This window comes from Kryptolebias marmoratus, linkage group LG8 (genome assembly GCF_001649575.2).
Source record: "Kryptolebias marmoratus isolate JLee-2015 linkage group LG8, ASM164957v2, whole genome shotgun sequence".
Lineage (NCBI taxonomy): Eukaryota > Metazoa > Chordata > Actinopteri > Cyprinodontiformes > Rivulidae > Kryptolebias > Kryptolebias marmoratus.
In genome coordinates, this window is record NC_051437.1 from 23,983,904 (window position 1) to 24,000,341 (window position 16,438).

Below are 16,438 nucleotides of genomic sequence, written 5' to 3' on the forward strand. Positions count from 1 at the left end.
ATAGTTTACTGATACATTTCTTTATAAAATGTATACATTCAGTCTTGAGGATGCTCTATAAGATTTTTCATTGCCTCCATAATTTCCTTCAGCTATTATTTCTTAATAACATGTCTTTGAAAACTGCAGCCAGGGGACACCCTGATAGGACGTTTTAAATTCTTCCCCCGTTCTGCAGAAATAAATTAGCTTCACTTTCAGATCCTCAGTCAATTGCTTAGAGGAGCCTTTTGTTGTTAAGTGTCACCTCAGAGGTGAGTGGAGACTGGTTTCTGCACTTTAATCATCTGACACGTAATGACAGCTATTGGCTTTCCTCAACAGGTTAATTGTCATGACTTCATGTAGGAGCAGTGAAGAGCGGACTCGAAACAAACGTCGGAGGGAGACGAAGGGAGAAAATAATTAAACTTTTACTTAAACAAAAGCAGAAAACCAAACAGCCAAAAAAAAAAAAAAAAAAAAATCCCAGTGACAAAACTAATGGAAGCATGGCCGGATGAAAACAAAACACTTAGCGAGATGACAACCGAAACACACATCAGAAACAGAGACAGATGCAGCAGAGAACAAGTGAAAGCCCAGGAGTGTATTTACAGAGAGATGAGGAAATGCTGAGAAAAACAAGGAAACTTGAAACAAGAGAATCAGTGTGAATGCTGAATGTCTTTGCTGACATTGGTCCAACAAACTGAAACTGGATGGTTAGATCAGCAAAACAAAAGCTAAAAGCACAAAGTAGCAAAACATTAGTAAAAAGTTCAAATTAACCAAAGAAAAGGCGATGGCTACAATTTGCAAAACAAAAGGTAATATAAACCTAAACATTTAAGAAAATTCAACCTGCTTTTATCATGAATGCTGTTAGGACCTAAAGAGTCTCTGAAGAAAACCAAAACTTGCGATCATCACATGAAAACGCTTCACGAGATCAGGTGTTCTGATCAACCTGTTATCTTCTGCTGAAATCAGAATCAAACAGAGGAAACTAACTAACACACACTCTGAAAGATGCCCGGCACAGCTCCGTGAACACACCGTAAGGTTAGAAAGCATCCAGTGAGACGGAGAGGGAGAACACAACGGGAGGGGAGCAGAAGCTGCAGAGGGGAGGGGATTCACAGTCGTCAGCAAACAGGCATTCATGCTTTCTCCCTGATTTCCTCCCTTTCTCCCCCCCCCCCACACACACACACACACACTTTATCGCTCTCTCACCTCTCTTCTCCTATACAGAGAAGTCAGCCTGTGCATCAGCCTACAGTCTGTTTGCGTTTAGACTCCCCCCTCCACCCACCACCCTCCACCTCGCAGCCTCAATTTTTCACTCTCCTCTGCGCTGAGTGATACCTCTGCTGCTGCTGCCGCCTTTTTCTTCCTTTCTTCTTGCTTCTCTTCTTCCCCCTGCTTCTCCTCATCTTCATCTTCAGACCACCATGGTGAACAGATAACCGCCTGGCTGCACTGAGACCATGGGTGCCTGCCTCTGCAGAGGTCACAAAGGTCAGTGTCTGAGTCCACCTGCATGCGTTTGAAACGTCCGAGCAAAGCTTTGCAGAACGAGCTGACAGCAGCCACAAAGAGTTATGAAGTTCTGAGGAACGGCTGTTTGTTCAGAGCTTGAAAAAGTCACGTCACGAGATGTGTTTTGTCTTGTGGCTGAATGCAGACGTGGTTGAGGTGCTGACAAACATCTACGGGTCATTTTTAGCCCAACAGGTGTGTTTGTGTGGTGACGACATCAGAGGAAAATTAGGTGTGAGTAAAAATACTAATCTAAAAACATATTTACTTTCAGCAGCTCCCTCGCAGGTTTTCTTCTGTGCAAAAAGGCTTTCAAAAACAAGATTCAGGAGCAGGAAGGTCATGATGAGGATTGTGTGGCTTTAAAAATGTGACAGCTTCATCCCCAACTTGTCATGATTTGAAGATGTGACTCGAGTTGCAATTTTCTGTCAGACTTTTTGTCTCAAGATGGAAAAAAATGCAGTGCATCTCAGAAGCTGTTAGTTTTTTCCCCCAGGACAAACAGGAGATGAAATCTGTGCTGTCAAACCCTGACTGTCCCATCTTTCTGCAGTGACTCCAAACAACAATCATTGCTTGTGTTTTTACATTGTGTGTGTGTGTTATGTTCAGTCTGAGTTTGCAATGCGCTGAAAAGGTTCTGTAAAAAACAAAGTCTGTTTTTATTCAACAAGGGTCCCTTTTTTAAGGAGGCAGAGCGTATTGAGCGCAGGGCTTTCAAGCTGCAGGGAGAAGGCAACTACGAGACGACAGACAGATAAGGGAACAGTGTGTGTGTGTGTGTGTGTGTGTGTGTGCGAGAGTTAGAAACCCACAAGGGCAGCAAATTGGTTTAGGAATCATGATGTGGTTTCATGACCTGCTAGATGAGGCCAGAGATCAGATGAAGCCCCGTGCACCAGTGTGTGTATCTATCTGTGTCTTAGTGGCCATGACATAGGTAAATGGAGGGGGATCACTTGCCTCTTGTTGCTGTGGCGTTTCCATAGCGACTGCCAATTGTCCTGACGACACCTCCCCTGGGAAACCCCAAGCATGTGTTTATATTTCTTGAGTGTGAAAATGTGTGTGTGTGTTGACCTTCCTAATGATGCCAGCTCTCCACTGCATTGGCTTCCACTTCATTTCCTCTTGTCATTCACACAAACCTCATCACCATCAATTACGAAGCAAACAGGCCGAGCATAAACCGATGTGAAGCTAAATACGCAGAGGGGCTTTGGTTAAATGACTCTAACAGGTTTCAGAAAGTTCTCTGCCAGCTCATCCATTATAAATGAGCCTCACTTGACCCTTTGGCCACAAACACTCCATGAACCTAACGGCTGTTTGTGTGTGTGATTCCCCGCAGAGCTTCAGCTTCCCTTGTCGATGCTGCACCAGGCCGAGGAAGGTCAGTCATCTTCCTTAAAGGTACGAAGCAGCTTCCACTGCTGTCATGTATTATTGTTATTGCATTTTTTTCATATGTTGTTATTGCATCATTTAAACTAATGAAATCCAACCAACATGTATTTGTTTTTTGTCAGGATTTGGGTTTTTGTTGTTTTTTCTTTGTGATTTCTTTTGCATTTTTGGGTTATTGTTTTCATGTTTTGTCTTTGTATTGTTTCTGTCTTTTGTGTTCTGTCATCATTCACTTCTCCTCTGTTTATCTCTTGTCTTCCCACCAAGCACATCTTCACCTGTTGCTAATTGTAATCACTCACCTGTGCCCACTTCCCGTAATCCTCAGCTTTAAAACCTGGTCACTCTCTCCACTTCCCTGTTGGTTCATTGTCTCTGGTATGTCTCTTGTCTCTTGTCTTCTGGTTCCCTTGCTTTGCCTCGCCTTTTTGTTGTGTTTGTATTTTGGATGTTTGCTGCCACGTCAGCCTTTTGTTATCTTTTATTTTAATAAACTAGTTATTTTTTTTTAATGAGTCTGCGCTCTGGGTTCATCACGCTTTCCTCGGATCCTGACAGTTTTTAGGTTTTGGCTTAACTAGGAAGCACAAAACAGGTTTTTCTAGAAGTACACAACACAACAGTATTCATCCTGTCACGGATATTTATAACCCGTTGCCAAAATGGTGGGCAATCGTGTTTTTGCTCATGTGTTCATGTAGTAAAATATCTGAAGAACCACAAAGAAATTTTAATAAAACTCTCTGAAAATAATAATTTCATGTACCTCTACAAGTGATTAACCTTTGAAGCCAACCCAATACAAGATGGCTGGCAAATCCAACTGACCTTACAAAACACAAATAAAGCTATAATTTAGTCAGTTTTACAGATATTGAGCTAAAAATCCAGTAGTAGTAGTAACTGAGAGTCATTCCAACCCATCTTGTGATATTGCATGAGATTGCACATAATGTTTTTTTCAAGGTTTGGCCAAAACAGCTAAAACTCTGTCTTTACTCAGGTATGAAAGACTGGGGACTATGCATCCTTCAAGAAATGCTTGGCTTTTAATTTATATAAATTCTTAATTATATTTTGGCGACATGAAGTCCTTGATGTGATAGACAAGAATTTATGCTGATGTGATTCACAGTTTTTATGTTATTTACAAAATTGTACTCAATAATATACAATAATGTAGTTTTTAAAATGCACACGTTCAGTGTCGAGTAGACCTGTATGTGGCACTGGCCAAAAGTTTTCTTTTCTTTTTTTTCACATATTTCTTCACATATTGTCACAGCTTTTTAAAAATCCAATTTCCATTTTAGACATTGAAAATGTGACTCAAGCAAAAACATTTCATTCATGCCTCGAAGCCTTGGTGAGTCAGTAGATTGGGCAGCGGCACCCAAATGAAAAGTTGTCACTTCGTGAAATGTACTTGTCTAATTTTGAAGATTTGTTCTCACAATAAGCAGCCAGTCCAGGAAAACTGTTTCTTTGTGGCGCTTTGCAAAATGTTGACCAAGAATGAAGGGAGCCCAGACAAAAACCTTTTGGGGGCTTTTTGGTATTACAAATATTGTCTTTTAGATCTTCTTGGTGATGCAACCTTAGTTTACAGGAAATAAAGTATGATTTAGAATTATTTTAAAATATTGTTAATATTGAACATCTTTGGATTATCTACATTTTAAAATTCATTGTATGAAGGAGGAAACTGCAGCACTTTTTAATTTCAACTGTGTGGCTTGATGAATTACAGAATCATCAAGCCACTTTAAATATTTTTACTTCCCTTTAGTCAGTTTCTTTAAGCTTATAAAGAATTAAAGAAGTTTTTTTTCTTCTAACCCACAGCATAAAGTAGAGACCAACATAGTTTAGAAAAACGAGGGCCTTTTTAATATGATGACATTTAAATTACACAGTGGAAGTGCCAAATAAATAAATAAATAAAACAGAAAACAGCCACCAGAGCAGAGTTAGCTCCATGCAGTAAGAAAGTGGTGGAAATCCAACCTAAGCCCCAGGGCAGAAATTTTTCATTTTGCAGGGTGAACATGGACAACCTCATTAACGTTTATTAGGAAAGTGTCACCTGATGGACGTGAATTAAGCAAGAGGAGTTTGATTCAGAAGGGATTTGAAAGTAAGGGTTGAGGTGGGAGGTGTCATGCTAACCTAAATTATTATTAAATTTAATTAAATGCTGACGAATCTGAGAACAAATAAAGTGTACAGTTTGTTCTGCACCATGCCCTGAAATAAACCCATCTTGTTTGCACTTCTTTAAAAAACCTCACAAGTCTTTGCTATCGTCACAAGAATACTAAATGGAGAATAATCCACCCAAAAAGCTCCCCTCTCCATACTGACTGCATCTTCCTAGGTGTTGAGAATACCTTCTGTTGTTTGCACCTGATTCAGACTGAGTGTGAATGCTGCAGAATCTCTGCAGGTTTTCTTTTTCATTATCACTAGTTTGCATAAAAGAAAATAAAAAGTGGGGAAAGTGTGGGTTGAGTCACAAGACGTGAATGCTATAGGAGCATCTATTTAAATGGTTCTTTTTATGCTTGTATTTAATTTACATAGTTTGCTGTTGGTTTTGTGCAGAATCCTCCCCATCTCTGAAATGGTAAATGGATTACATTTAAAAAGAACTTTTTTTGCCTTGTTTGCCCCTCACAGTACTTTAACCTCTTCTAACCCCTTCACACAGATTCATATACAAATTGCTGGTCTATGCAATCGTTTAGATCCCTTTCACACCTGCCATTAATATCCATCCTGGGTGTTCAGATTGCATTCAGAAATGACAGTACAGGTGTGCACATTGAAAACATTTTCATTCAGACCAACTTCGGAGTCGGTCTGGACACATTTACCCGCATATGTTTGGTAGTCTGAACACAATCCATCCAGAGCCACCTACTGAACTGACATGACCCTACATAAGTAGCAGAACTATTACTTCTCTTGGTAAAAATGAAATGAATAAAGCACGAAAAGACTGTTTCATTTGCCAGCTAATCAAAGACAATCAAACAGCCGTCCTTGGGAATATTCTGAAGATACGGTATTTTTTTCAGCTAAAAGTTTTAATGGACTGTTTCTAAGACTTGTTCTTAATACAAATGTCAGGTTTGTTGAAGTTTTATTAATCGAAGAGGATTACCAGAATGCTGTATGGTGATTTTCTCCTCAGTTTAATGTTTCTTGATTGTTTTTAGCTGTGATTGGACCCATGGAAGTCGCTGTAAACCGTATGTGTCGTGTCAATCACAGGACAACAGTCTAAGTAGCGTTGTGCCCACACACTTAACCCTCCCATAACCTTCAGGTCAAAATGACTCGAAGTTACAAGGGCTTCTTTACGGCTCTCTCTTTTGAGGGCTTCAGGAGGGTTAAACACAACACCAGTGTTACATTCACACTGAAGCTGTGTGAAAAGAAAAACAGCTGATGGCTGGAAATGTTATGCATCGTTTTACTGCGGTGGGTTTTATGGCTTAAAATCTTCAGTCTTTGCTCTGATATTGAGCTCTGTGAAGTCACTAAGTATGAACCTTAATTTCTCCTATTATGACGGTTAGGTAATTAAGCATAACCCTCCTGTGGCCTTTGGGTCAAATTGACCGAAAGTTACAATGGCTTCTCTTCATCTCTTCAGTTACGAGGACTTTGCGAGGGTTAAGAGTTGTGAACTGAATAACTCCACATGATTGTGACTCGAATCATCCATCCATTCTTTTATCCACTTCTCCTGTGACTTGAATCATGTTAATAATATTCAGGAACATCAGTCATGTTGCTAAAATCACAGCCCACTGTGTGAGGTGGCTGCATGTAGAACGGGTAATTAGCATTCGACAGCTAAATGCTTTGGGGGTATGCACTTAATTGTCAGGTGTGAAAGTCCTCAATCAGAGCTGTCCACTTGCAGTCGAATCACCTAAGATGGATGTTAGAGCCAAGTATGAACAGGACCTTCGCAAAGCTTTGAACAGAGTTGAGTTCAGCGTCTCACCAAAGACAACTCAAAACAAAACTGTCCTAACAAACACAAAAATGACTGCTCTCCTTTTCTAAATGAAACATTTCTTTACTTTCAGTAAACCAAAATGTAAGTTTGTTTTTAACTTCTCCACAAGAGTAACTATGACCTTCTGGTTTCTGGTTTCTGTTTTTGTGCTCTGCAGGACGGTCAGAATCCCTCCAACGGCACCGTAGCAGATAAATCCAGCCATTATGACATCGGAGAGCTGGCTACATCTTCCTTGATGGGTGAGAAACACAAAAACAGACATGTTTTGTTCATGTCGTGAGTAATTAATGCTTCTTTTTAATGAATTTAAAACGGTGAAAGTTGTATTTGTGTCAACTGGTGGTTGGGAGAGTAAATTTCCTTTTTCCTTCATTTCTTTTTCTCTCAAACACCCAAACACACACTCCAGCATGCATACATGTATCCTTCCTCCATTAAATTCCACCTTTATATCTGGCTTCCTGCCCTTTTTATCTTTGCGCCTCATCCTCATTTTCTCTCTCTTTTCCCCTCATTTTGTGTCACTCTGCGTCATCTTTACAGCATCCCTCGCTCTGCAGGAGGCTCATTATTTTAGTTAATGTGTTGAGCCCCGCTGAACTTTCCCAAGTGAAAGCTCTTTTATTAGGCTGACAGTGTAATTATGAAGAGCATGAAAACCTCATGAATAAGTTAGACAAATACATTCAGGCGCACAGCGGAGATGCTGACACCTGCTCCGACACTGACAGATTCAATACCATGAAGAGGTGTTTAATAGGCTTTTAATATTTACTCAGACAAAAATCCCACATCACTTAGCTCAGCAGTCTGGAGACTTCTTGTGTCTGCAAACCAACAATAATCGCTCATTCCTTTTTATGTTAGGCTGTTGAACTGGAAACATTTAAGATGAAGTTGCAGCCATTTTTGTTCTCATGCAGCATTGCAAAATCGCACAATATCTGAGAATATATGTGTTAAAAATAAAGCTCACCTATTATCACATCAAACTTGAGCTCAATGAATTTGACTAAGGCTTAGTCACGTTTGTGTTTGCTAATACTGATTAGTTGTGACAGACATCTTGAAATGGGGTGATGCCAAGAGTTAATCACTTGCAGGTGTACATCCAATTGCCATGAATTCAGAAGTTTTTGTTTAGGATTTGTGCCTTGGTGCTTTGTTTTCAGGGGTTATGTTTTCTTTTGTTTCTGTTTGGGTTTCTTGTTTCTTGTCTTTCTCCACTTGTACCCAGTCAGCTCTTGTTTTCCTGCCACGCCCATCTCCACCTGCCCGCAATTGTAATCACTCACCTGTGCCCACTTCCCATAATCATCCTCAGCTTTAAAACCTGGACACTTTCTCTACTTCCCTTTGATTCATTGTCTCTGGTATGTCTCTTGTCTTCTGGTTCCCTTGCCTTACCTCACCTTTTTGCTGTGTTTGTATTTTGGATTTTTGCTGCCACGTCAGCTTTTTGTTTTTTGATTATCTTTTATTTTAATAAATTAGTTTTTTTTTAAATGAGTCTGCACTCTGGGTTCATGCTCTCCACGGATCTTGACACCAATAATTACTTTCTGAAAGTTTCACTAAACTCTGGCCAGTGCTTCATGAGATTTTTTTTTTTGCTAGCAGATAGACATGAACACACAGATACAAGCAAAAACATATTTGCCCCTTTTTTCCCCTGGTTGGAGGCTATAATAATCAGATCACATTGAGAAATGTTTAAAAAATTCAAATTTTTATATGATAGAAACATCAGCTGTAGCTGTGCAGCGTCTTTCATACAAGAATCTGTCTTGTTGGTTGATTGTTGCTGCAGTAAGATTTAAAGTCGCATCCTGTGAATATAAATATGTTTAAGGCAGTTTGGGTCGTGTGTCAACTGGTATTTAATTGATTGGTCATTTAGTAATAACTTTTCCTAAACAGATTAGCCCTCATAACAGGTCAGGTGGTTTTAACAAATCGTGACCTTAACATTACTTGCCTGATGGCGATTTAGTGAAATTAAATTGTCTTTGGATATCCATAATGACCTCTGACTGCAATACCAGCATGACATTTGAAAACCCGCTCTGATCTGTGGCTCTGCTGCTGCTTTTCATCGAACTGATCTTTCTGTGTTCGGTGTGTGGCTGAAGTTGGAGAAATACGGCATGTCGGCTTTAAAACATTTGTAGCTGGTTCTCATGCTGACTTATCTGCAACATTTAAGTGCTTAAACATTGCTTACAATGTTGTCACTACCAAGATCACCACAGTTTGAATTAAATTACAGCTGCGGCTGTTTTGGATGTACAAAGAGATAAAGAGAAGGAAAGTGTTTGAAATCGCTGCATTTTCAGCTGTTTGCAGTTTTCATCTTCTTTTAAGTGCCATTTCATATCCACTGATTTAAACTCGATCTGGCACTTCAGCTCTAGCCTTATATCCTCCCCCACATTAAATTTTAAGAAACACATAGAAACATCTTCAAAGTCTTTTTGAGCTATGAAGAATTTCAGGTTTTCTTCATCAAAGGAAAGCTCATTTTAATAAGGTAGATTAATGAGACAAGCTGAGAGCCAGCTTCCAAATGATCCACCAAACAATGAACCACGAGGCCATGGTTTTCACCTGGAGAAAGGTGAAACGCTCCCTCTGGGTGTGGGGTGAGTCTGGATAATCTCATCAGGTCCTCATCTGCAGAAATGAGGACGTTGTTTTGGTCTGTTGTGGTAAAAAAAAAAAAGAGCAAATTTCTTGATTTACTGGTGCATCTGCATTTCAACTCTCAGCTCTGGTTATGAGGTATGGATCATGACAGAAAGAGGAGATCCTGCATACAAGCAGACTTCCTTCGTAGGGTGGCTGGGCTCAGCTTTAGAGATAAGGTGAGGAGCTCTGTTATCTGTGGAGACCCCAAGGTAGACCTCGAGGGATTATGTATCCTCTCTGGCCTGAGAGCACCTTGGGATCCCCCAGGAGGAGCAGGAGAGGGATGTCTGGGTTTCCCTGCTGGATATGTTGCCTCCATGACCTGACCTTGGATGATTTAAACTCTCTCTCTCTTTTTAAAACTGATCTGGCATCTCAGCTCTAGTCTTTGTTTTTCCATTAATTCTTTAGTTAACAATTAGCACAAGGAAATATCTTGCTTTTTAAAATATTCAAAGTTTTTTCAACCATGAAGAGTTTCAGGCCGATTTTATTAAAGGATAAACTAATTTTAACCAAGTGGATCAGTCCTGATAAAATACAAAAAATAGAATAAAATTAGAGTATCACTTTCTTCTGCAGTCATGTTCTCTTTAGCTTTAGAAGTTAAATAGAGGCCTTTAATCAGATGGCTGCCTATTAAAGCCATAAAACCATTCAGGCCCTCTGAACATAAAGTAACAGGGCTGGGTTACAGACCGTATGTTCCCCATTTTAGTAACTGCAGGATGATTGCAAACACCTGATTATCATAAACACTTGAACATGAAATCAATCAGCTCAAGTGCAGAATAGAAACTACATAACAGCATGCAAAAGAGAAAGAAAATGAAATAGTAAAAGACACGCAATTTTACTCTCATACCTTAAGAGCACTGCATTTATAAGCTGTGGCCTCAGTGTAGACAGTTCACTCCTGCAGGAATGATTTCAGTCAGTCTCTGTCTCAAGTATTCAGGGTTTCAAGGACTTCATTTTAAATAAAAGTTCAGCTATAAAGTTTCATCTTTAAAGTTTGTTTCCTAATAGCTCACCTCACATTCTGCACTTGACTTATCAGAGCTGATGGTCTTCCTGTTCAGGTGTTTGCCATCATCCAACAAGCACCAGATGATGAACTGGGTAAAAATTTAAAAAGATAATTCGAATTTAAATTTTGACCCAATCAAGCAAATAAAGATTCTTTAATTTTCTTGTATAAAGTGTGTCTCAGAACTTTCCTTTTCCTTTTGAAACATACCAAATAGTGATGCAAATGCATTGTCCCTTCCTGTTGAACAGAAAGCCGGTCCATGCGGATATGATCTTCCTCACATTTAACAATCAGCCAGAACAGATCCTCCTAACAGAGTCATCGCTGTGTGAAAGCGGGGTGAGACAGCTGTAGGCGCCACATTGCACAACAAAACACAGAAAGAAATCTCTGTGGACTGAGCTCAGAGGAAAATAAAATAGTTGTGATATTTATCTCAGTTTCACAGAACCCTGACATCCAGCACTTTCCTTTAAACACTTTTTTTTATTAGTTTGTTTTGTTGTTTTCCTGTCTATTACACAGTGGAACCTCTCTTTCTGTTATTGACATTTTTCTCCTCTTTTGACCTTTTATCTTTTCAACCTTTATCCTATATATATATTATTTGCCCAGGTTTAATTTTCTTCTCTGAAAAATAACCAATGTATACTGTCAGTTTCACTTTTACTCTTCATTTGCAGAGACCTTTCTGCCCTCGTCTCCTGTGGTTAAATAAAATGATGGCTTCTCTGTCGTTTTGTTCAGGGATTCCACAGGTTATGAATAACAAATTATTGGAGAGACACAGGAACACAGAGACTCTGAGACTTCAAATACACTACTGAAGTTATTTTTTTAAATGGATATTTGTTCGTTAGAAAAGAATATTTAGACAGGATAGGTAAACGCTGAAATACCCAAACCAGGCCACTAGGTGGCGACAACGTTGACATTAACAACATGTTTTTAAAAATCGGTAAAAATGGTGCCATTGTTGTTGTAGTTTCTAACTCACGCACAGTACAACGCAAAAGAGGGCAGTCTTTAACACTGGTTAAATGTGTCAAATCTTCACAGATACACATAAAGTTTGGAGAGTGTAAAATAAATGTGCTTTTCTCACCAAACCCACAGTTTACCTGTATATGACACATGCAAATCACTGCATACTCTTTGTTTTTCCCTTTGTCTCTCAGAGGGCAGCAATAGCAATCAAGCCATTCCGCTTTACCTCCTCATCAAATTATCCCCCTCATTTCAGCCCACCTGATTTTTATCTAATAAATTGTATGAAGATGTATCCCTTCGCCTCTCTTTGTTTAGGCCTGGTGGCCACAATAAAGGAGCATATCACCAAGCCAACGGCGATGGCCCAGGGGAGAGTGGCTCACCTGATTGAGTGGAAGGGTTGGGGTGGATGTGGAGAGGCTGGGGGAGGTGGCGCCAGTTGGAGCGGAGGCTGGAGCAAAGGAGGAGGTGGATGGGGGGGGGTGGGGACCGGGCCGCAGGAGGACGAACAGTTCTACTCCCAAATGACGGATGAGTTCAAGGAAGCTCGCTTTGCAGCAGGTAAGACAAATGGATGAATTTAATTTAGATGAAACAAACTGTGGTCAGTGGAGGTGACGTGATGCTCGGAGCCCTCGGCCATTATTTCTGTTTGATTAGCTTTGACTACAAAATCAATAAACCTAAGGGTTTCCAGGGACAGTGACTTAAATCTAGTGCCCTTATTGGATTTTCCCTAATTTGTGATGTTGGTTGGACCTCTAGAGAAACACCAGGGGTTTGAGAAAAGCAATATCAAACCTGTTTGTGTTTTGTTTCTCAGGTGTAGCAGAGCAGTTTGCCCTGGCCGAGGCCACGATGAATGTTTGGTCCATGAGCGATAACTTGGAGCAGCCATCCACCAGCTTACAAGGTTGGTGAGTCAGTGAAGCTTTTAGTTTTAATAAGTGCTAAACCCTGCGAACGCCACCGAATACAAATGAACCAAAAGATTAAAAGACAATCAGAAGGTGGTCTTTGTCTGGCTTATCAATTTAAAGTAATTATCTGAAGGCTTTTGTTCTCTAAAGGATCTCAGAAAGAAAAGAAACACACCAAAGATTCAATTCTTGTTTTATAATAAATGTATTGTTAGAAATGTAATAAATAAAAAATGCCACCAACTATCTTGACTGATCTCAAAAATATGGAGCTTTTTCCAGTTTCATCTGTACTTTGATTTTAATGTTAATCCAGTATCCTTTAAAACTGTTGCAGCATTTAAACATGTTTTTTGTTTATTTTTTAAAGCACTTTTTAAAAAACTAAATACTTTTCATGATTTTGTAGTTTACTTACTCAGGTTTTTCAAAAGAAATACCCAGGTTTAATTTGGGTTTATTCTTGTTAAAATAACTTCTACTGTATTTTTTGAAAATCATTGCTTTCTTCAGATGCTTTGAACAATCCTTTTGTGTTTTCTGATTTTTATGTCATTTCACAATATAGTTATTTTTATTTTTTCACATTTTGCTTCTTTTGACATTTGTGGTTTACTCTACTCTCATGTTACATGTCTTTTTCTGTTTTATATGCATTTATAGGCATTTAATACAGATTGTTTTTAACTAAATTTATCTATGAAAATAATTTCTTTTGATGCAGTCTTTTACTTTTATCTGTATGTGTGTAAATGAACATTCAAACTGTGAGATTTTCAGTGAATGTTTTATCAAACAGAACAATTTGCTTGCTGCTTGGCTACGTTTGTTATGTTTGAAGGGATTAATAGTCGTGTGTTATTAAGATTAACTGCAACATGCTGAGCAGCAGCTGTTTCACAACTGTGACACCTCATTTTTATCTACACCAGCAGCATTTGTGCATTTATATTACTTTGATTCAAACAACTGGAGAAAACCCATCTGTCGTTAACACCTGTGAGTTTTGAAAATGACACAAATAAAGTTTGCAGCCTCAGTTTTTATGATGGCAATTTGCATAACTCTAGTAGTTTATCAAGAGTGATCAGATGAATTGCACTCGATGGCAAAGTCTCTCTTTGCCATGAAAATAATTTTAATCCCCTCAAAAACGTCTTCACTGCATTTCAGCTCTGACACAAAAGAACCTGCTGACATCCTTTCAGCGACTCTCTCATTAATGCAGGTGAAAGTGTTGAAGAGGATGAGGCTGAAGATCAATCTGTCATGATGTCTTAGATAGGAGGGGTGGAAATCATTGTTCTTCCTCTGTTAACCGTGGTTCCCTGCAAGGAAACACATGCAGTCATCAGTGCTTTGCACAAAAAGGAATTCAAAGGCAAGAATATTGCTGTCAAATCAACCATTTATTAGATCATTAAGAACTTCACGAACAGAGGTTCAATTGTTGTGAAGAATGCTTTAGGGCGAAAAAGTCCATCAAATGCCAGGATTGTCTCTTAAGGCTGGTTCAGCTGTAGGATCAGGAAACCACCGGTGCAGAGCTTGCTCAGGAATGACAGCTGGCATAAACGTGCAGTGAGACAAAGATTTTTGGAGGATGGTGTCAAGAAGGGTAGCAAAAAAGGCCTTTCTCTCCAAGAAAAACATCAGGGACAGTCTGATCTTCTGCAAAAAGGTACAAAAACTGGGCTGCTGAGGACTGGATAAAGTCATTTTTTTCTGATGAATCCCCTTTTCAATTGTTTGTGGCATCCAGACGAAATATTGTCCAGAAAAGAAAAGGTGAACACTACCATCATCCCTGTTTCATGTCAACCAGAAAGCAGCCTGAGACCATTCGTGTGTGGAGATGTTTCTAAGGGAGGGGGCTCAACCATGAACAAAGAATGATACCTAAACTTCTCCACAATTTAGTGACAAACAATTCCTTTTCCAGCATTACGGTCACTGTGCCATGAGGAAAAAAGTGATAAGTGGCTCAGAAATTTGGATCCATGCTCAGGGAATAGCACAGACTTAAATCCTGTTGAGAACTTGAGGTCAATCCTCAAGATGATGGTGGACAAACAAAACCCTACAAACTCAGACAAGCTCCAAACACTGATTATGTGAGAATGGGGCTGCCATCAGTCAGGATTTGGCCCAGACTAAAAACATGTCAGGGTGAATTGCAGAGGTCTTGAAAAACACTGCAAAGATTGACTTTTTGCATAAACTTAATTCTTAACAGCCAATGAAACTTATGAAATGCTTAAAAGTATATCATAGAAAGAGCTGACAAAAGGATCTATAGAGGCTGAAGCACAGACCTTTGTGAAAACCAATAACTGCGTCATCCTTGTAACCTTTGGCCATGGGTGTACATCAAGATATTAAAATAGTTTTGAAAGGTGTGTCTGATTCTGTTTTCCCTCCTCAGCTGCACAGAGCCACTTCCTGTCCAAGTACCTCCTTGACGGAGGAAGCGTCGGTGTTCCTCAGCAACTCTACAGCATTCACACCCAGACTTATGGTGACGATTATGGATCCAGCCTGGTTCATCCACTGCCGGTCAACTCAGTTTCTCCAACATCTAATGCTCAGCGGGACGTGGATCATCCCTTTGAGGACAGAAACACACTCACTGTAGAAGCTGCTGTGCGACACGTAGACAGCAGCTCACTGTCAGAGGATGATGTTTTTTACAACTAGGATTGGGGAAAATAAAAAAAGCCAGCATTTCTGATGGCTTTCTATGAAATAAGACTCTGTGAGAAGACTTTAAGACTCAACCACCAGCAATGATCGATACTGAAAGTAAAAAAACAGACACTTCAAGAAGCAACTCTTTAAAAAGCTTTTCCTGGAAAGATTTAAAGGCCTCATCCTCAGATACAAAGACTCCAAATAGTATTTTTTCTTTGGTTTAGGCCGATGCTTTTGTGAATTTACAGATTGACTGAAATATCTTAATTTTCTAAACACAGAACTGAGATGTAAAGAGTTGAATGACACGGGTGTAAATATCTTGTTATAAAGCATCAGTTTTATTCTATGTGCTGCATAAGGCTGTCTGTTTGTGCTTTGAATGGGTTTTCTCTCACACGGACAGGTTGAGGAGATTATCTTGATTAGCTGGCGATAAGACCAGGAAACTGAAAATGTGTTCCTTTGAGATTTCTCAACTGAACCAGAGAAAGTTAAAAAAAAATTGCACATCCAATTATCTGTCTGGGTCTGAGCTGTGATTAGCCATCATTCACACTTTTCTGTCTGAGAGCCACAGGTGCGAGGAAGGAGAGAAAAGACGAGCGTAGGATATACAAACAGGGAGGGGAGGAGGGCACAGCTGTACGTGTGTACCTGCGTGTTTGATACCGAGGTGGATGCTGAATGGAGGTGTTACAGCTACCCGTCATCGGATTCTTTCAGGGGATGTTTACTCAAAACGACATTGTGATCTTCTCTTTTGTTATTTGAGATCAGATGGTGGTTGTTCGGGAACAAAGGCTTTTTCTGTGGCTGGCGTGATCTCTTCCATCGTCACAGTGCTTCAGTAGAATGGAGACGTAATGAGGCTTTATTTATTGCTCCACTGCAAAAACAACATCTGTGGCGACTTAAGGATAAAAAAAAAACATGTCACAAAAAAGCAAAACCAGACAGATGTGCAACAAATAAGAAAGCCGCTTTTCATTAAGAAGATACAAATAAATATGCATAATAGCAGAAAGAAAATACGTAATTAAAATTTAAAACTCTTTGATACTGAAGACAGCAGCAGCTTTCCTAAAGTGGGTTTCTAAGGCATTTAATAAAAAACCTGCACCAGTATAAGATGCTATATTTCAG

The 16,438-nt window shown here is 39.5% G+C and overlaps 1 protein-coding gene across 1 annotated transcript; it reads left to right on the forward strand.

The window, feature by feature from the left end:
• The first annotated feature begins 1,243 nt into the window (after positions 1 to 1,243).
• fam131c (family with sequence similarity 131 member C) lies at positions 1,244 to 15,701 on the forward strand. The gene is made up of 6 exons (XM_017411249.3): positions 1,244 to 1,503; positions 2,879 to 2,940; positions 7,125 to 7,209; positions 11,997 to 12,242; positions 12,505 to 12,594; positions 15,027 to 15,701. Exons 1-6 carry the CDS (start codon positions 1,473 to 1,475, stop codon positions 15,296 to 15,298), a joined length of 786 nt encoding a protein of 261 aa, XP_017266738.1. The 5' UTR covers positions 1,244 to 1,472; the 3' UTR covers positions 15,299 to 15,701.
• The last annotated feature ends 737 nt before the right edge of the window (positions 15,702 to 16,438 follow it).